Genomic DNA, 22498 nt, shown 5'->3' with positions numbered 1-22498 from the left:
TTAAAACACATCACAACTCATGATTATACTTAAAACATATGCAGTGGATTGATTCATAACATTTTTATGTGAAAAACACTCTTTGTGTGTGTGTGTGTGTTGATCTAGATAATTTATGGCTCCAACCCCCATTTGCCACAGTAACTATTTTACTGAGTAAGATAGCAAGCACACGACAAAATCACACAGCTTAATGATTTAATGAAAGAAAACACTTATTGATTATATTGATATTTAAATCATACTTTTATCTGAAAAATATTCCCACAATAGCAAGCACATGACAAAAGCACATAGCTTAATGATTTAATGAAAGAAAACACTTATTGATTATATTGATATTTAAATCATACTTTTATCTGAAAAATATTCCCACAATGTAGACTTTCATATAAACAATAATAACAAATGGCTAAAATTCATTTTCAGGAAACTTATAGATGACTAAGTCTTTGTGGTGCCTAAAAATACAAAGCATAGAGCTGATGTCTGTAGTCGTTTTAAGGTCAAAGTTTGATTTTGATTTGATGTCAATCTCTAACATAACCATTTTTAGTAAACATAAACAATACCAAGATTAGATTGTATAGTGAGTAAAATAGGAATATGAGTTTTGAGTCAGTGTATTTAAGTGCTGAAATACAAGAGCTGTTGAATGTGTACAGCTGCTGCTCATCATCATCATCATCATCAGATCTTATGTGTTCTCATTGGTGAAGGAAGAACTGATGACGTCACACATCAATTTACTCATTAAACTGGACATTGGAGAGCAGCTGTGTCTCATGCAAACACTATTAGATTGAAGCTTTATAAGGGCACCTCATAGCACATGACTGGTTCTTCTGAGAGAACATTATTCAACCAGAATTTATAGGTTATTCCTCTGTCTCAGAGAACACTCACAACTAGAGATGGGCAGATAAAGCCTTGTGAAGCTTTTGAGGCTTTTTCCTGATTGTACCAAAAATGATTCAAAGCCTCAAAGACAGACCCTACCAGTGACATCTAGTGGTCAGCTGCAATAATAGAAGGCACTTTTTATTGATTCACATCTTGTTGATTCCAGTTAACACAAAAGCAATACTCAGCAATACCAGCTGTATCTTCAGTCTGAGAATCATTGTCCACACATGAAACTGTTACAACATTTTGAAATGTCACTTTACTAGTAAAATGTTTAAAATATGTTGCAATATGCAATTCAGTGGATACCTCTTATGGTGGAACTGATTATAAGGACATCCCTGGTTTTAGATTTTCTGATTTGCATTAAGAGCATTTTGCATCTCCTTGTAATGAATGAAGGCACGGCAAAGATTTGAATCAGTCACATCGCTTCAGGTGTTTAATTGTGACGTATGAAGCCTCAAACGTCATCAGTCACGTGATCACATACATTTGATACAAGCTCATTACAAAGGCAGCACAAACGTTTTTAAATGCCAATGTTCATTTATCCGCTAACGTGAGCTGCTGCATAACGTGATATGCAACATAAAGCCAAAAGAAACCAGCGCTGTTCCAATCAGAGAAGCGATAAAGTGAGTCATACTGTAGATTAAAAGATCCAATGACATGCTAAAAAACAAGTATGTGATATGCATGATTGAAGAAATGTAATACACAGGGGCGTAGCTACATGGTGGCCATGGGTGGCCACGGCTACCCCTGAATGATGGATGGCCACCTGTCTGGCCACCTCTGTTGTAAGATGTGTGTCGGAATTTACGGAGTTCTGCGCAGATCATTTAGCGTATGCACTGAAAGTAACGCGAGAACAGTACTCTCGCATTAATACGATGTCGTACGCTGACGCACTGATGCAAACAGTCTGAGCGCTATAGCTGAACAGCTGCTAACTAACCGCTTCGTGACAGTGTACTGTCTGTGTACCATGTAAGTTCATCGCGAGCAGAAGGATCAGGTCAGTAAAATCAGTCTTGTTTAACTGGATTTCATTCATTAATTACATTTCCCGAAAGTTTAAGATGGGGTACTGCAATATTTATTTTCTATAAAAAATGCTAAATTACTGCAATAGATAGCTAGCAAATTATTTTAAAATAATGTTAGCACATGAAAGCATTGCAAATAAATTGTTTACTTTACGTTCGTTGTGTATGTTTTTGACCAGCAAACTATGTGTAATGAAGAATTGGTGTAAATTACAGTAGAAGTTTAAGAATTTCTGTCTGTAAGGATTTTTTGGTCACCCTAATAAAATCACTGGGTCTTACCTGGCCACCTCTAAAAAAAAAGTTCTGGCTACGACCCTGATGGGAGGTGCTGTCAAAGTTAAGAAATAGACTGCAACACTGTGAAACAGCTCGTTTCTCAATAAATATACAGTATATGCGTGTGTGTGTTATTAAACATTACTTGATTGTCCCAACGTGGCTGGTTTCTGCGGAGGCATTTGATGAATATGTGTCAGCATCAACCATCATTTTCTGAGATCAAAACAATAACCACGTGTAGTAATGGAATCCTTAGAAAACTCGTGCAACACTAAACTATCAACAAGGGTTTAGTAAAATATAAACAGATGATTCAATATATTGGTAACAAATACATTCTCTGAGCATCTTTAGGTCACATCGATAATGCTGGAATAGCCCATATGCACTTCCACATTAAGTACTGTGTTTTGGTTCAAATAGAGTCCAGTGAGGAAAATACTGTTGATGTGTCAATATTTTAATTGAGAGATGCAAAAGATGCTGGTGCTTGCGGTGGCAAAAATGGTCAAGGTAGCCCACCCCCATATCTCTACGATGTTCTGAAGCAGAACTTCACGCAGGTATGTTGTAAGTGAGGTTAAAATTAGACTGTGACAAGCTACACACAGCCAAATCTGCCATCCCCATTTTATATATTGTTTGTCCATGTTCATTTTGTTATTAATAAATGTCCACTTGACACTTTATGTGCTATATTTAAGAGGTCTGTCTGTGTAAGTAATGCAATTTAACTGTATTTGAAGTGCATATGACATGATGTATACGAAATAGCGAAATTTGGCAAAAGCTTTTACTATAGCATATTACAGCAAGTGATTGTGTTATTTCATGCCTTTTGAAAGACCATCAGAATAGCTGTCTCTGCAAGTCAAACACACTCATGGCTTAAACAATAGTTGTGATTCTACATCCATCATAGAGCAATTTTTCCACATTTAAATTCATAAATCATGATAGTAGCTCAGTAGTCCAATGCACTGCTGTTTATGTGAACTTCTGGATTTCTTCCCAGTCTCGCTTTCGATTCAACATGGAAGTGACGTGAAACCAGTCTATGGAACGGTCTCTGAGTGATAGTTCACCAAAAATGTAAATTCTTTCATCATTTACTCACCCTCGTGTCATTCCAAACCTGTATGACTTCTCACCAATCAGAGTCAAGGACTGGAACTGACCAATTTGTTAAACTTCACAAGGGTAAGTAATAGGGCTAGGATGATACACCGATCTTCGATTCAATACTATCCCGATACTTGTGTGCCAATCAATATTTTTTTGCGATTCCACACATATAGATTTTACAATTTATTGAGATTTTTGTTTGCCCTTTGTTTGTTCTTAATCACTACTCATGTGCATGTGCACTTAACGCATGTGATGCATTTTTTCAAATTAACGCGTGAAAAATATTTAATGCAATTAACGCAGCATCCGTGTTTTGTCATCCTATGTCTAGCGTTACATTATGTAAATTTATATTAAAGACTAGCCCACAGATACATTTGGAAACATATTCACTTTTAATCTCAAAACCTCAAGACGAAATGACTCCGACACACAAAAACCACATTAAATGATATTGTCCATTGGTAATTTTTACTTTAGTTCGGGCGCCAGACAGCAATTAAGTCTGTCAAAAATAAACCCGGATAGCATAAACACACCACCGGTTACATATGATCAAACACAACAATAATATATGTTAACCAACAGAAAAGCAAACATACTCTTTTGTTTCAGTCCATTTTCATGACAAAATTGGGAACTCATTAAGCATCACTGCAGTTCATTAGTAACATTGTTCGTAATACTAGGTGTTTGTTTTTACTTATTCACCCCGTTTTAGTCCATAAGTGTGATAGAAAACCCCAATAGCACTTGTTTTCGCGCCAAGAGAAGAGGGGTAATAAAAAAAACAAAATACATGTCAATACAAGAAAACCATAGCAAGGAGTGTTTGAATTAAGCGTCTGTGTGAAATGTGCAACTGGAAGTGTGCGTCTTAAATGTTTGTGTGTGAAATCACTGACCCAAGTTTAGCAGATCGTGAGGTTTGTCTGTGAACCACCCTGGACTCCAACTTTTACTCTGTCGCTTTCCCAATCTCGCTCTCTGCAGATAGCATGCAAATTTTCACGGTCCAAAAAAGACAGCACGCATGAACACTTTGGTCGATAGATACAGGAACAATGAGTGCCCAAAATACGGTAATGCCATGTTTAAATTACGACTTTCCCCACGAGGACTGCTTCTCTTGGGTTATTGCATCGCTCTCTCTCACAATTGTGACGACTACCAGCACATACGCCATTTCCTTTTTATCGTTTCCGCTCGTTAATTCACACACATCTACTTTTACGTCATCGATTGAGGAAGAGGAATGAAAACTTCAGTCAATGGCATAAGGATCACAGAATACAGTATACTTGGATAGGCTTTACAGACATGGGCAACACTAGGATTTAATCAAAGATAGATTTTACAGTTGGTTGAGACTTATATTAATGGCTACTCCTACACGGAAACCTTAACCTAAACCTAATGTCCGTGTTCTGTGTTTATTCCTTGTATCTTGATATGGCTGTCTCTCTATCTAAACCTACACCTAACCTAATGCCCGTGGTCTGTTCTTATTCCGTGTATTTGACTATTTCTCTCAATGAGTATTTATAAGCCCTAACCTCAGTCCAACCCTAAACCTAATTTTAACTTGTCTTCCTCTTTTAATGGATCCCTATTTGGGCAAAACCCTATATTTCATAACCCTTTATCTTAATATTTCTTAATGCTCCATAGAATTTCACACATCATCTTACAGAATTATGTCTGGCTTAAAAAACTTCTTGATGAATTTCCCTAAATTATTTATTTATTATTGTTTATTTGTGTTAAGTGGATCCCTATAGATATTTATAGGAATTGTCTTTATTTCACGTTGAGTGGTGTGGAGGAATGTATTTGTATTCTTTTAAATAAAACAAGCACCTGTATACTTTGATTTTATGAGCACTTTCTACTCGGTAAAATTTGTTGGGCACTTATTTATTATACTCCTATACTAAGTCTTATCTAGGGATCTTTTTAACATAAATTGATTTTGGTTTTTAGATGTTTGTAAAGCCAGATGGTCCAGAGGTACAACCCACCTGCTAACCAAGCAGGGTACCTGAGCTCATGTTTTTGAAAGGGTTATTTTCATTAAAGTCATCTCACACAGGTTTTATAATTATTTTTTAGTTCAAGCGGTGTAGGGGTGTTGGTGCCCGTCTGTTAATCAACTGGGAGACTGGAGTTCAAGTACTGAGAGGGGACTCCTATAACTTCTTGTTTAAAGGTAAAATAAAGTTTGTTGGAGTTGTTGGAGTGCAAAACAAGATTTTTATGGAGACTTTTACAGTTATCCCATGTGTGCTTTTATTATACTTTAAAAATGCTACATGTGTATGCAATTTTAAATACTAAACTTCTTCATATCATAAAAACTTCAAATCCGTGCAGAACCACCTTGGTGTAGTGGCTAGTCCTTCGTTATCAGCAACGGGCTGACCGGTGTTCGAACCCTGATGGGGACGTCGACAGATGGAAGCCCAAATGTCAGGATAGAGGGAGGAGGTGCTGGAGGTGATGCCGTGGGATCCCAGGTGGGGCTATACCATCAGTGGCGAAAGCCAGTTAAGGCTGAAGAACAACCCTGGGTGTCACGAGGGGTGGGCAGGCCTTCCTGGGATCAAAATTATGGTGAATCCTCTGGTCTTTCTTGACCCATACATAAAAAATAGAGCATGTGCCAGTGTTTAAAATAAGACAACAAAGTCATTTTTTTAAAGTATTTTATTCGCCTTCACCTATCAAGTCCCTATAGTAAGTACATGTTGTTACTTCTTAGTTCTCAGTACTTAAATGTATAATTACACTTGTAAAATAAAGTGTAACCTTTGTTTGTTTAAGATTTTTTTTTAATATAGTCTATTCAATAGGAATCTGAAAAATGGAGGAAGGAATGGAAAAAGTGAAGTGATGAAAGGCAGCTGCAATAAAGACCTTTATGAGGTGCATTGTAAATATATATCTAGCCTAAAACCTGTAAATTAAAGCACAAAATCTGTAATTAACTATATATTATGTGTATTTTTTGTGTGGGGGGCACAATATCATATTGTGAGACTGTTTTTATTTTAGAATTAAACAGTTCCATGATGAAACCACTATGGATGTGTCCATCCATAGTTATAATGAGTGTATTAGTGGAAACATAAATCCAAAACTTATAGTTCATTATTAATATACATGTATTACTTAGATTCTAAAGCAATAAGCCCCAAGAAGCCATGATTTATGTTGATTTTATAACAGCTAGGGACAAGACTTGAAGCGCAAGTGATAATTACAGTATGTAATGCAAACAGCTGCTTAGAACACAGTACAACCAATCATTTACATTTATGAATTTGGCAGACGCTTTTAACCAAAGCGACTTACATTGCATTATACTGTACATTTGTTTCTAAGTATGTGTAATCCTGGGATCGAACCCATGACCTTGGCATTGAACCCATAACCTTGGCATTGCTAGAGCCATGCTTTAACCACTGAGCTTTTTTTTTATAAAACATATTTTACGTTATACTTGCTAATTAAAATGTATCTATTTGATGCTGATTTGTTGTTATAATGTGAATTCATGACATCGTAGATCAATACATCTCAAAACCTTTTTTTTTTTAAATAGTCCATTCATTTGTGGATCTCGTGTAGATGCAGGACACGCAAATCTGATGCTTACTGCATTTGTTCTCTACCACAAAATTACAGGAGCAGCTCTTCAATATTTCCTCACTCTCCTAAATGAACATGTCAGCGCCGAGGCTCAAACATGGGTCTCCGGTGTGGTAGTCAAATCCTTAACCCAGATGCCACCAGGGGCCTGTACCATGAACGTATCTGAACAAACTCAGGGTTACAGTTTCAGAAACACTGCTGATTGCGTTAATGCGCAAGTTAAACAACTATATAGTACACACTGTAAAAAAAAACCCCGTAAAAAAACGGTCAAATGACTGGCAGCAGCGGCTGCCAGACAAAAACCGTAAAATTAAAGTCAAATATCTTAATTCCAATAACGTGCAAAAACAATAACATTACTGATTTTTTTCCTTAAAGGGTTGTGGATAAATTCTGTTATTTTACTGATTTTTCCCAGATTATTACGATCAAACACTTTAAATAAAGCAACAGCGCTAATAGTTCTACAGAAAAAATCTATTATTTTACAGATTTTTCCCAGATTATTACGGTCAAAAGCGTTTAATAAAGCAACAGCACTATTAGTTCTACAGAGAAAATCTAATCATTTACAGATTTTTCCCAGATTATTACGGTCATACACCTTTAATAAAGCAACAGCGCTAATAGTTCTACAGAGAAAATCTATTATTTTACAGATTTTTCCCAGATTATTACAGTCAAAAACGTTTAATAAAGCTACAGCGCTAATAGTTCTACAGAGAAAACCTATTATTTTACAGACTTTTCCCAGATTATTACAGTCTAACACCTTAAATAAAGCAACAGCGCTAAAAATTATGCAGAGAAAATCTGCTATTTTACAGATTTTTCCCAGATTATTACGATCAAACACCTTAAAAAAATTGTAAATTGAAAGACATGTTCAAGATTGTAATTTAAAAAATGTATTCAGGTAGACAAAAAGTCAAGTAAAAATACAGTTTAATTGATTCAAATAATTTCAAACTTTAAATTGCAACAATTGTATTATTTAAAATGTAATGATTTCGTTATAAAACACAAACATTTAAACTTGTGTACTTATTAACAGTAAAACGTTTAGTCAAATTCGTAATATTTAGTCAAGATTTTCACTATTGATTGTAAAACAGTTTTAACGTATTCAGATGTAAATTTGGATTCTTTATAAACCGTACTTTAGAGCTCCCAGAAGTAAATGATGAAATAAGAATGGCATTTATTCTATTAGTATTACTATTGTGTAATGATTTGACCTTTGAAACAGGTGAAGAAAATAACAAATTGTGCTGTTTTAGCTTGTATTTCCCAAACCAGTTTTCCAAAATATTCTACCTGACACCTGGGAGCTCCATACAGTCTTTTAATTCAGAACCACAGCTTAACAAGTGTATTATTAGTAAAAATAAACATAAAACTATAATAAAATAAATATATTACAAATATCAAAATGTCAATGATTCTGTACCAGAAGTGACATATAAAGAGCAATCCTCCAAACTGCCAATAATCAGCTTAATCCTTGGTGCATCTGGGCATAAAAAAAAGAACACACACATTATTTAATTTTCTTACCTTTTAAACAAGCTTATTTTTTTTATTTACATTGTAACAACACTTGACATTGAGACATTCTGGCAACATGAAAAAAGAGTACTATGTCAGCTGTTGCAGTGTTAATTAACAAATGTGGTTATATCCTTTTAAAATTCCCAGAAAGCCAAGAATGTTGGATCAAGTTAATGAAACCATTTCTAACAATGCAAGTCTTTATTATTAATTTGTTCATTAACTTGGAACTTATATGAACGTTATATGAAAATGTGTAATAAAGCAAACCAAAACAACTTGACTTATTCTGTTGATAGACTGTCCTCAAGTAATGTTTACAACAAGCTTTATTTTACAATGTCAATTGTCATGGCTCTGCTTCATTTAGTTATGTTTTTCTTGGTCCTGTGCAGAGTCATGACAAAGTCTTTGGTTAGTGTGGAGAGAAACATATTATTATTCTTTTGACAATAATATGCGTTCTTTCCAGTGTCTCGTCTCTGTTCCCGCCATCTCGTTTCCTCGTTATCTTTCCCTAAGTGTTTGATTACCCACACCTGCCCTGTGTCGTTATCCCTTGTTTGTCTTACCTATATATACCCTCTTGTTTCTTTGTCCTGTGTTCGGTCATTGTGTTTGGTGCGTGTGTGTTTGTGTATGTGTGTCAAAAATATCGATATTTCGATAAGTATCGATACTGAAGAATCTGAAACGGTTCCAATACCCATGTCCCACGTATCGATATCAGCTGCGCGTTCCCGCTCTCTTTCTCTTTTCCGACAGTGAGTTAACACACACTGCACGTGAACGCATAACAACAGAGCCCCGCCTCCTCTCACAGACTTGACTCGTTTGTGGCAGTTAAATAGTGTTAATGTTAGAAAAGATGGCCAGTCTCAGTAACACATCTGGCGTGGTGCACGCTCGTTACGCTTCCCGTGTTTACCATAGCGATCCATGTATGTGCGCTGATCAATAATTTTATCCACTCGTTTCATTCGCCCTGGTTATATGTTGTTTATGTTAGTACAGAGTCTCCGCAACAGTTCTCATGTTTAATGCACGTGTTTCTGTCTTTATGTGCGCTCATCAATGATTTCATCCACTCGTCTCGTTCGCTCTGGTTAAGTTGATGTTTGAAATAATGCTGGTGCGAGTGAAGTCTCCGCAACAGTTCTCGCGTGTGATACACGTTTGCACTCCAGTGTTTACCATAGCGCTCTATGTATGTGCGCTGTTCAATGATTTCATTTCATCCACTCATCTCATTCGCTTGTTCGTTAAAAGTTGTTAATGTTAGAAAAATGCGGAGTCTCTGCAACAGTTCTTGCGTTTAAGTTTGCGTTTCTGTCTATATGTGCGCTGATCAATGATTACAGTATGGGCCTATGTGAATAAAAGCCAATTTAGCCAAATAAAAATGTAGGCTATTAACTAACATTAACGAACAATGAATGAGCAATACATTTGTTGAAGTATTTATTAATCTCTTTTAAATGTTAGTTAAAAAATACAACTATTTATGTAAGCTCCCCTGTTGAAAAATCCAGTATATGCTGGGTAAGGTATGTTTTGATCGATGCTGGTTTGATCTTAAACCAGCTAAGAACCATCTTAAATCAGCATATGACCATCTTAAACCAGCACATGAACAGTTTAAACCAGCACAAACCAGCAAACCAGCATCAAAACATACCAAACCAGCATAGGCTGGTTTTTTCAACAGGGTCTGGTCCATTAATACTGACAAATACAACTTTGATTTTAAATAGTAAATGTATTCGTAAAATTAACATTAGATTAACAATTAATAAATAATGTAAAAATATATACCTCATTGTCTAGTCTTGTTCAATTTAACTTCAAATAAAATTTAAAAAGGCCTATATTGCTATTGCTTATTAGGGCCTTATTGCTATGGCAGTTTATTCCCCGTGGTATCGAAAATGGTATCGAATATCGATATTTTTTTAGGTATTGAATCGAAGTTAGAAATTCCAGTATCGTGACAACACTAGTTATATGTGCTGTCTTGTTCTCGTCCAGCGTTAGTATTATTGCCTGTTCCTGTTGTATTGTGAGTCTAGTCAAGTAAGTCTTTTAGTGTTTAGTTATAGTTTGTCAAGTGTTTCTCAGTTTAGTCCAGTTTTAGTCAGTCTATGTTCTGTTTGAGTTGTTTCCTGTTTTCTTGATTTACCCCATTGTGGGTCTTTGTTTTGTGTTTATTTTCTGTTAAATAAAGCTTTCTGTTAACCCCTTCATCCCCGCTGCCTGCAACTGGGTTCTTTCACCATTTTCATGACAGTCAATGTAATGTTTAAAAACTGTGTGAGAGTAACACACATCAGTGATGGCACAACAGAGAGAAAAAAATATTATTTTATTTCTGTATGCACTAAGCTTTTAAAATTTATAACGTTGGTAACACTTTAGAATACTGTTTCTTACTTAATGGGTAACTAACAAGGAATTACTGCAGAACTGATAGGTCATTCTTCATTAATACTGCCCTCTGCGCTATTAACTACTAAGATGTTTTAACTAATCAGTATGTAGTAGCATTTTATAATTGTGTTAAGTAACAGTTAACTAATCAATAACTTTTGAATTCTCTCATTTCTCCTTAAGAGTGATCTACTAATGCAGGTTCTACATAAATAACTATGAAGTAATTACTAATAAACAGTCATATACGCAATAGACCATCACAATAATCAAGCTGTGCACCTTTCTTTTTATTTACTACTACTATTACTACTGCTTTTATGGAGATACCCTAATGTTGCCATTAATTAAGTAATTCTCTCAGAATATGGTAATTCTATATGAACTATTAATGGGTTCCCCACATTTCCACTTCCACCAGTCATTGTCTTACAGGGTAATACTCAATGGTAATTTGATATATGCTGTGGAAAACAGACACACGTACGGTACTTGAAGATCATAAACTTATTTGAGGTAAGTGGCTAATTGCAGGCAAAGCAGTTGGAGCGGTAAAGTTGATTTCTGGTTACTGAAACACTCACAAAGCAAAATGTGTTGTAATGACTCTTGGGAGTGCAAGAATTCCATGAAATGCATATTGCATTTCCATAGTAGTAATAACGTTGGTTTTATAGTGCAGCTGATACTTACTAGTAATGAATTTCTCCTTCTGTTGGTGCATGTTCTTTCCGTTAACAATGCTGCAATGCTTGATCTAAAGAATGAATGAATGAAAGAATTAATGAATGTGCTTCATCAGTTATTACTGTTGGAAAATGGAATTTAAAACAAACAGGTTTAAGCTCAAATTTACCAGCTCTCCAAGACAAGCTCATGCTGTATTACACACTTATGAGAAGTAACTTTAAAAAAATGTAGAACATACAAAAGAGATTTCTTTTTTTTAATAACCTACATGCTAACAGTATTTTTTTTAGATCAATTTTAATTCCAAAAATCAAATGTCCCATGTTCCTCACATTTATGTGGTACATAAGGATCACATGAAAAAGGTTTAGATTTTTATGCCACATGACTATGGTCCCCAGACTCTAACGAGAAATTGTTGTCATGCGGTTACTAAGGCCCTGTCCACACGAACAGGGGTATTTTCAAAACCGCAGCTTTTTCTATGCTTTTTAGCCATTCCTCCACCCAAAAACGCAGTACCCGGTCACTGAAACCAAACTTTTTTGAAAACTCTGGCCAGTGTGAAGATTTTTAGAAACCTCTAAATTTTGTAGCTGTTTAGCTCACCTAAAAACTGAAAATTCTCTCATCATTGACACACTAATGTTGTTCCTATCAAAACACAACCTAAAAAAAGAGAAATGTCTTAGAATACATACACAGTTTACAAGTTTAAAAAAAGAAATCTATGGACAAGCTATGCCTTTAAAATCAAGATTTAAACTTAAATGTTGCCTTTCACATGAATTTACTCCCACATAAAAGTAAAAGTCATTCCTAACAAATACTAAACAGAAGTTCAGAGCATCCAACAGGAAGTCACTTGCAATTTTTCTTCACCCTCCACGGTAAAGATAAAGGTGGATTAGGATGAAATTAATACTCACTGGCTTGTGTATGGTATCCTTTCTGGAGCATGAGGGTAAAACACAAAAACAATATTAGCTATTTTACTTACTGACAGAGATATGGACTTTCAAAATTGTACTCACCAACTCATTTCCACTTATCGGCAAGTCCCAGCGATCCACAATAGATCCAAAAAACTGGACTGCAAAATTTCCCAGAGTCCAGGAGTAAGGTTCAAGTTCCTCTCGGTCTAACAAGTGTACATGACAGTGATTAATTTACTCATTCCAAATCGCCTTTAATTTTTATGCTACGTTCTTGATCATTAAACTAGCTGGTGATTGTAAAACCGGGATCACACAACGGGACTTTTGACCTGATTCTAACATTACAGAGCGTGTCAAATGCTTTAAATATCAGCCTCATATAACAACACAAAAGAAACATGTCTGTATAATAAAATACGAACCGACCTTGACCAAAAATCTTGTTATTAGCAGACTTCGTCTGTGTAACGTTAGTGCAGATGCTACAAAGTCGAAGCACGACAAGAAATGCACTATAGCAAACCAGGTACTATCCTGTAGCGTGAGCTTGACTAACGCATATAACATACACAAAAACAACACACATTAGTTAACTAGAATTAGTTACTACAATTATATACTTATATAATATCCTGTGCTAATCGCGATTAGCATGTAACAGATAGCAGTAGAAAACGGTAACTTAAAGGGTGAAAGCTATTTATTACCTTCTGCAATGTCTTTGTCCAAATTCTTTTTTTAAGTTCTCTATTGACATTTAACAACTAAAATGTAGACAACATAATAATTTAGCCGTTAAATGTAAAACAATCCAGGTAAAAACCATTAGTGAACCGACCAAAGTATTACTGAAGACCTCCAGCGGCAGCAAATACGCCTACAGATTTGAAACGTTGAAAAGGCGCGCTTAATTGTCATTTGCCAGAGATCTGATTGACAGTCAAAACAACGAATCATGCTAATAAACAACAAGGAAAGGAAATAGTTATTTTAAAAGGAAGATTAGAAATGTATGTAAATTCAGTGTATACATCTTAAACCTGATAGATTTCCACTGGTTGTAAATCAGGTTTAAGAGAATTACATCACCTAATCCAACCCTATCCATAATCCTTCAATTTACCCATCACAGAAACATGTGCAGAACAGGTCCAAATAAAACATGTTTGCGCCAATTTTAACTAGTGAGGTCCAGGAAGATTTTGGACGTGAGAGTCCTCAGTGTTTTACAAATGTCCATGTTTTTGTACTAAATCAGATTCCGTGGAATAATCAGCATGGCAGCATGCAAGGCAGCATTGTAAGCAACCCCCAGTAAAGGATTTGGGTGGAAGCTTAACCTTTGTCCTTTTCACTTTATAAGCACTAATAGCTAACGCACTGTACATGAGCCATTCAAGTGCCATAACTAAAGTGTTGAAATGAAGGATGTTCTAATGATGCTGGACCATAGCTTTGACATACGGCCTATATACAAACTCTCTTTGCTTACATCAGTAACTGAAACTGCGGTCAAAATATTATATATTATATAGACTTCTAATGGTTTTATATCAGGCTAATGGTATATTCTATCCCCAACCCTACCCCAAACCTAACAATCACACAAACATTTGCAAGACATAAGATTTAAAGAAAAAAACAAACTATGAGCCTTTTTATGTAGTGTGGACCAGTAAAATGTCCTCATTAATTGGTTGTAATGATATTTTACTGTATGTGTTACTGAGGACAATTGGGCCCTCACAAATATAGATAAACAAGAAACACAAACAAGCACGCACAAAACTTATAAATTAGACTGATATAAAATCAATAGAAGTCTAATGTAAAGTATGTAATGTCTCCAGTGGGATAGAAAAACAAACGTGTGTGTTGTGTGTGTGTGTGTGTGTTGATCTAGATAATTTATGGCTCCAACCCCCATTTGCCACAGTAACTATCTTACTGAGTAAGATAGCAAGCACATGACAAAATCACACAGCTTAATGATTTAATGAAAGAAAACACTTATTGATTATATTGATATTTAAATCATACTTTTATCTGAAAAATATTCCCACAGTCCCCACCGGGATATACAAACATGAACACACACACACACACACACACACACACACACACACACACACACACACACACACACACAGGTTCTGTTTTTATATCCTAATTGGGACTTGAACATAAATGCACACACTGATGACTCATGTCCTCAATTTAGGTCACACATGTGATATCCAAACATACAGAAAGTTTGTGTGAGGGTTAGGTTTAGGGAATAGAGCATTGGCATGATATGTCTTCACCGGGATAGAAAACAAATGTGTGTATGCGTATGTGTGTATTTGTATAACTATGCTTGTGAGGGCCAAATGTCCTTATGAAATATTATCTCAGCTGACTAGTGGATATATTGGCTCTCTCTAGCTGAATCTGGCCAAATGTTGTTTTTACCTTTCAGTGATGGTTTGGTTTGATGATAGAAAATAGCATTAACCTGATTTGAAATCAAGGGAAGTCTAAGCACTGTCCTTACAGATATAGTTGACTAATGTTGTGTGTTTTCCACCCAGTGCATGTGTTATAAAAAAACAGGAAAACATTGCAACTTATTACAGTTTATCTAGTCTTAACGTTTTATTTTTCAGCTGGTAATCAAGTATACTGCAAAAAAAAGACTGGCTGGATTTGCTGCGTTGTTTTTACGCAACTGGCACGTGCTCAATACACGTGCTGCTACGCATTTTCTGTTCTGTGAGAGCACCACACCGGCAGTGGTTTCTGCTCTGACATCCAGAGTTTTCCATGCGTTTTGCATCTGCGTTGCAAATGCACCATCTCTGTACCTAAGTGAATACGTAGGTAAGAAACAGGTCGTCTAACGTTGATTTACGTTATATTTAAAAAATATAAGGTTTGCTCGGTAAGTAATTACCACGTTTGGGCCATATAACTTCATCCATCACGTGTTAGTTTGCATTTAGCGTATTAGCCTACTTTGTTTTCACGTACTTATTGTTTGCTGCGTTTCAGTTTGTGTACAGAGATTAACGTTACACGTGTTTTCTTGCCCCACAGGTGGGTGGATTAACTACTCATCCGGAGACACGTTTTGCCATCGACATCGAGAACAACGACCACAGCCTTTGGTATGTTCATTTATCACACATGCAAACTTGGTCTGTGTGAGTGCTACAATGGCATATATTATGCCAACTTTTACATGCCACTCCTGTGGCATGTCACAGAAAAGTATTAAAAGGTATGTTGATCACCAGAGTTTGCATAGGCATGAAGCAAATAGTCAGTTTCCATGTTGCTTTTCAGACTGCAAACAAAAATTCATTAAATACACGGCTTTAAAAGCGCATGTCTATCGTTCCCACATCAGACCTGTTTCACAGCTGGTTGACACACAAAGGTCATTTGTATGCAATGATGTGAACTGTAAGAAACAATGCTTAGATTTAAGTGATCTTCTTGGACACCTCAAGGTACACTTGAGTAAGCATGACTTAGTACATTGCCCATTTAGCAATTGTAACAAGGCATTTAAAGTCAAGTCATCATTCACAGCCCATGTTTCAAGAGCACATAAACACGAAACTTATGTGAATCCTAGCATTACTGAGCCAGCTGTGGCCTCTCAAAATGAACCAAATGAAACTGAAATGGAAAGAAATGACAGTCAGTCAACGGTTACAGAAGATGTTGACATGAGGTCTTTGTACATGAGAAATCTGTGCCTTTTTTACATGCAGCTACAGGCAAAGTATCTTGTTCCATCATCAACAATTCAAATGATTGCTCAAGAAATAAATGGTTTGAATGACATTTGTCATCAATACACAAAAGACAAGATTAAAGAGGCCCTTAGAGTAAACACTAACATGTCAAATACTGACATTGACTCTGTTTTTCTGAGTCTTCAGGAAACCGACTTACATGCTGCATGTAGCCCTCATCTCTGCACTGAATATACCAGAAACCAGTATTTTCAGAAGAATTTTGCCTATGTGCCACCACAAAATGTGTACTTGGGCACCAATGAACATAGAAGAGATTGCTATGCACAATACATCCCCCTGCCTGACACTTTAAGAGCTATTCTAAAAGATCCTGTTGTGTGGCAGGAGTGTGGCAAGTCTCAAAATCATCTTGTATCTGATAACACCTTAAGTGATATTTGTGATGGTTCAGTCTTCAAATCCAATGAGCTATTTCTGCAAGCAGGTCACATGATCTTAAAACTGATCTTGTATCAGGACGCTTTTGAAGTTGTCAACCCGCTTGGGTCAGCCAAAAAAACCCACAAGCTTGTTGGAGTATAATTCACTCTTGCTGACTTTGAGCCTTTCCATCGTTCCAGAATTGATCATATGCAATTAGTACTGTTGTGCAAAGAGACAGACTTCAAATCCTTTGGTCCAGACACAGTGTTTTCTAGAATGTTGTCGGACCTGAGACAGCTTGAAGACCAGGGAATTGTGACCACCTCTGGTCATGTGGTTCAAGCAACACTAATATCTATTGTAGGTGACAATTTGGGCTCACACTGCATTGGTGGCTACACACAGAATTTCAGCACTTCTAAGTACTTCTGCAGGTACTGTAAGGCAGAAAGAGACCAGCTTGAGAATGTGAGTCAGCAATTTCCTGTTCGAACAGTTGATACCTGTAATGTTTCTATTTATAATGAAGATACTGTTTGTAGCAGATGTCTTTATTCCAGCTCACATGTTGTACTGTCAGCTCTCTTACTCGAACAACAACCATCTGAGGTCCACCTACCTCTAGCTACCTCTAGTGGTTAGTAGTTGTAACTTACATACATTTATATATCATGACATCCCCTTTTCTTTCAATTACTGAACACTTAGATAACAACAAAATAACATGTCAATATTGTAAACATTATATTGACTATATTATACAGTTTAACCAACCAACATTCTTATCCACCATTAATTTGTATGTTACATTCTTTTTTACAGATTTCAATCTTCTTTTTACCATAAACTTTGAAAACACTTAAAGTGTCTTTGTTCACTTTAATCTACAAGTTTCATTCACAAATTAAGTCTATCAGGAGGCTTTATTGTGCGTTTAGATCTTCTCTGTTCAGGTAAGTGTATTTCTTCATGTTTCTTTCTATTGTCTATGACTGGTGATGTTGCTTGTGTCGTAGGCAATGTTTCACTCTCTGTTTCGTTTTCAGAATGTTCCTCTGGCATTGTTTCTTGTGTTTTTAACAGACTCCTTCTATTCCTTCTAAGGATTTGTCCATCCTCTGTTTTTACTGTGTAGGATCTCGGGTTAACTTCCTCTAGGACTGTGGCTCTTTTATTCCAGGTATTGTTATTCTCGAGTCTTACTGTGTCTTTTGTAGCCAGTGGTCGTAGACTTCTGGATGTCTTGTCATAAATTGCTTTCTGTTTCTGTTTCAGACAAATTTGTTTCTTTCTCCAGGCTCTGTTTTTGTTTTGCTTTGTTACGTAAGGCAGTGTGGTGCGTAATTTGCGTCCCATTAAAATCTCAGCAGGAGACATACCATGTTCCAGTGGGGAGGCGAGATAGTTCAGTAATGCTAAGTATGGATCCCCTTTACAGCTCGCTGCCTTCTTGAGTAGTTGTTTTACTATGTGTACTCCCTTCTCCGCTTTTCCATTAGATTGGGGGTATAGCGGGCTGGATGTCACATGTTTAAAATCATACTCCACAGCAAAGTCCTGGAATTCTTTGCTACTGTAGCACGGCCCGTTGTCACTGCAGACGATCTGGGGGATGCCGTGTCTTGCAAAGATTGAATTCATGTACGAAATTACACAGGCAGCAGATGTATTCGGAAGAAGTGCCATCTCTGGATAGTTTGACAGGTAATCAATGACCAGCAGATAATTCTTTCCATCCAGGAAAAACAAGTCAGTTCCTATTTACTGCCATGGCTCTGAAGGTGGTTGTATTATGATCATTGGCTCCTTTTGCTGCTTTGCTTGATGCTTTAAGCAGATCTCACAGCTTGACACCATTCTGTCAATGTCACCATTCATCCTTGGCCAATAGACAGCTATTCTGGCTCTCCTCTTGCACTTTTCTGCTCCTAGGTGCCCCTCATGAAGTCTTCTCATCATATCCGGTCTCAGTGATTGAGGTATAACTATTCTGTTTTGTCTCAGTAACAGTCCTTTGACAACACTCAGTTCTGTTCTTATGTTGTAGTACTGAGAACACGTTCCTCTTGGCCATCCCTCATTCAGATGTTTAATGACCATTTGTAGATCCTTGTCTTTTTCTGTCTCAGCTGCAATTTGCTTGGACTTCGCATCGGATACTGGAAGAGCATCTGCGACCATGCTTACATGAAGAGTCACATCAGCCTCTGTGGATCTCTCATGAGATTTTTCTCTTTGCGTAGTTGCTCTGGACAGGGCATCTGCCAGCACTATGTACTTTCCTGGTGTGTAGATTAAATCAAAATCGTACCTTTGAAGCTTCATCATCAGCCGTTGTATTCTTGGGGACATCTCATTCAAGTTTTTCTTGATGATGGCTATTAATGGTTTGTGGTCCGTCTCTGCCACAAAAGTTGGAAGTCCGTACACGTAGCTGTGAAACTTTTCCACTCCATACACCAATCCAAGGCATTCTTTTTCTATTTGAGCGTATCGACACTCCGCTGAAGTCATCGTTCTTGAGGCATATACAACTGGCCTCCAGTTTTCTCCCTCTGCTTGCAGAAGCACCGCTCCTAATCCATCCTTAGATGCATCTGTTGAAATCTTTATCCTTTTTGTTGGATCAAAGAAAGTCAGTACTGGTTCTGTAGTTAGAAGAGTCTTTAAGCGATCCCATTCACTCTCATGATTGTCTGTCCACTTGAATTCAGTTTTGTTTTGCAACATTTCTCTCATGTACACTGTCTTTGAAGAGAGATTCGGTATGAACTTTCCAATGAAGTTGATCATCCCCATCACTCGTTGTACAGCCTTCTTGTCGGTGGGTCTGGGCATGTTAAGAATCGCTTGTATCTTACTCTGATCTGGTTTAACACCTCTCTCTGACAACTTGTCTCCCAGAAATGTGATTTCCTTTACTCCAAACTGACACTTTTCTTTATTCAGTTTCAGCCCGTAGTTCTGTACTCGCTGTAGTACTTCCATCAGCCTCTCATTATGCTGCTCAATTGTGGATCCCCACAATATTATGTCGTCCACATAGACGCGCACTCCTTGTATTCCCTCAATCATGTGCTCCATTGCTTTATGAAATACTTCCGGAGCCGAAGAGATTCCAAAAGGCATCCTCAAAAAAGAATACCGACCGAAAGGAGTGTTAAATGTGCAATAATGTGTGCTGTCTTCGTGCAGTTTCAGTTGCCAAAAGCCCTGGGATGCATCCAGTTTTGTGAAGAATTTTGCACCTCCCATTTCACTTATAATTTCTTCCCGTGTTGGAATCTGATAATGTTCCCTCTGTATGTTTGCATTTAAGTCTTTTGGGTCCATACACACACGTAGATCACCATTTGTTTTTTTCACACAGACCATGGAATTCACCCATTCTGTTGGTTTTTCCACTTTTTCTATGACTCCCATTAATGTCATCCTTTCTAGCTCTGTTTTTAGCTTTTCTCGTAGTGGAGCAGGAACCCGTCTCGGTGCATGAACAACTGGCTTTGCATCTTCTTTCAACTGTATCTTATACGTTAATGGTAGCACACCAAACCCTTCAAAGATGTCAGGAAACTGTTTCACTAGGTTATTTACTCTGTCCTGTGTGTTTGCTCCTTCTATGTTGTACACTCTTTTTACTAAGCCTAGGTCTTCGCATGCTGTGTCTCCTAACACAGAATCGTGTCCGTCTGGAACCACTACAAACATGAGATGATATTCTCTGTTTTTCACCTTTACCTTGAGTTTGCATGTTCCTTTTGTTTCAATTAAATGTCCATTGTACGCTTTTAGTTGTACAGTTTTCTGATTAATGTGTGGCTTTATTCTCATTTCTCGTATGTCTTGCTCAGAAATCAAGTTGGCTTTAGCTCCTGTGTCCAGCTTTATTGACACTTTTAATCCGTTTATTTCCAGAGCTTCTATCCACTTTTCTTTTACAACTCTATTCACTTCCGTATTCTCTGAACTCCTTTGAAATGAGTCTATTTGTTCCACCATGCCAACAAAGAATGTGTCACTGAGGGCTGTTTCTTCCACTGTATGGACATGTCCACTTCCATGTTGTTTTCCTTTGGAAAAGCATTGTTTTGCAAAGTGATTCTGTCCTCCACATTTGGCACAGGCTTTGCCATAGGCTGGGCACTGTTTTGGCTGGTGTCTTTTGCCACATCTCTTGCAATTAAACATTTCGTTCTGCCTTCTTTGTGTCATTTTTCTTGAGATGTATTTTTGCATTTTTCCTGTCACTGCTGCTACAGATGAACTTTCACCTCCACTTGTTTTTGTGTTGTCACTGAAGGTTTTAGCATGCTGCTGAGCTTGTTCACTTGCACGACATATCCGAACTGCTTCAGCTAACGTTAGTTCAGTCTCTCATTAATCCCGAACACAATTTGATCACGGATCATTGAATCATTTAGTAATTCAAAGTTGCATGTTCTTGCTTTAAGTTTAAGATCCATTAGGAAACTATCAAAAGTCTCTCCCTGTTGTTGCAGACGCGACCGAAACACATACCTTTCAAAGGTCTCGTTCTTTTTCGGCGAACAGTGGACGTCAAATTTTCCAATCACCACGTCGTAGTTGCTTTTATCCTCTTCTCTATCAAACACGAGCGTGTTGAACACTTCTATCGATTGGGGTCCCGCAACTGTGAGTAGCAGAGCAATTTTTCTTGCATCGGGCTTATCGTTAAGTCCCACTGCTTGTAAGTACGGCGTAAATCGTTGTTTAAACGTGCGCCACTCACAATCGACATTTCCAGTCCAGTTCACAGCGTCAGGCGGTTTCACTCTTTCCATGACGGCGATCCGGTTTTCTTACCACTCCTGGTACCATGTAATATTTCTATTTATAATGAAGAAACTGTTTGTAGCAGATGTCTTTATTCCAGCTCACATGTTGTACTGTCAGCTCTCTTACTCGAACAACAACCATCTGAGGTCCGCCTACCTCTAGCTACCTCTAGTGGTTAGTAGTTGTAATTTACATACATTTATATATCATGACAATACCTACAAAGAAGCAGTGCAATTACTTCAGCAGAGTGATGTAGTTGATGTTAAAGGAATACGTAGTGACTCAGTCTTTAATGCTCTGAAACATTTCCATGTATGTCAGCCAGGCCTTCCTCCATGCATAGGGCATGATTTGTTTGAGGGAGTTGTAACTTATAACTTAGACATTTACCTGCGCTACTTCATAAAAGTTAAGCATCGATTCACATACTCTCAGCTAAACAGACAGATTACACAGTTTGCCTACAAGGACTCGGATTGTAACTCCCGTCCATGTCCGGTGAGTGAAAAAGCCAACACACTAGGTGGCAAAGCAGCTGAGAACTGGTGCCTACTTAGACTTCTGCCTGTCATTATTGGTGACAAAGTTGATCCTCATGACCCAGTGTGGCAACTACTGATCACTTTGAAAGAACTGGTCGAATTAGTGTGTGCTCCCACAATCACCACTGCCCAGATTGCTTACCTCAACATTCTTGTGGTTGAGTATCTAGAAACAAGGAAATCCATGTTTCCTTCTGATCATTTAAAACCCAAGCACCACTATCTTCTCCATTACGCCGCACTGATCCTCAAACTGGGCCCCCTAATACAGCTATGGACAATGAGGTTTGAGAGCACACACTCCTACTTCAAAAGGTGTGTGAGGAGGATACAAAACTTTAAGAACATTTGCC

At 37.2% G+C, this 22498-nt stretch overlaps 1 protein-coding gene and 1 long non-coding RNA gene across 2 annotated transcripts; both read right to left on the bottom strand.

Moving 5' to 3' along the window:
- Window positions 1-7660: 7660 nt before the first annotated feature.
- LOC130558270 (uncharacterized) lies at window positions 7661-13714 on the bottom strand. Its single transcript, XR_008963416.1, has 4 exons — window positions 12728-13714; window positions 12623-12644; window positions 11697-11760; window positions 7661-8538 (listed from the first exon to the last, which is right to left on the bottom strand). It is a non-coding gene; the product is annotated as an uncharacterized LOC130558270 (long non-coding RNA).
- A 4850-nt stretch (window positions 13715-18564) lies between these two features.
- On the bottom strand, window positions 18565-21605 carry LOC130551403 (uncharacterized protein K02A2.6-like). The gene is made up of 3 exons (XM_057328989.1): window positions 21554-21605; window positions 21322-21454; window positions 18565-21130 (listed from the first exon to the last, which is right to left on the bottom strand). The coding sequence occupies exons 1-3, from the start codon at window positions 21603-21605 to the stop codon at window positions 18565-18567; spliced, it is 2751 nt and encodes a 916-aa protein (XP_057184972.1).
- Window positions 21606-22498: the final 893 nt, after the last annotated feature.

This window comes from Triplophysa rosa, linkage group LG1 (assembly GCF_024868665.1).
Source record: "Triplophysa rosa linkage group LG1, Trosa_1v2, whole genome shotgun sequence".
In the NCBI taxonomy this organism is placed as follows: Eukaryota; Metazoa; Chordata; class Actinopteri; order Cypriniformes; family Nemacheilidae; genus Triplophysa; species Triplophysa rosa.
The sequence above is the reverse complement of the archived record's forward strand: the minus strand, read 5'-3'. Positions and strand labels throughout refer to the sequence as shown.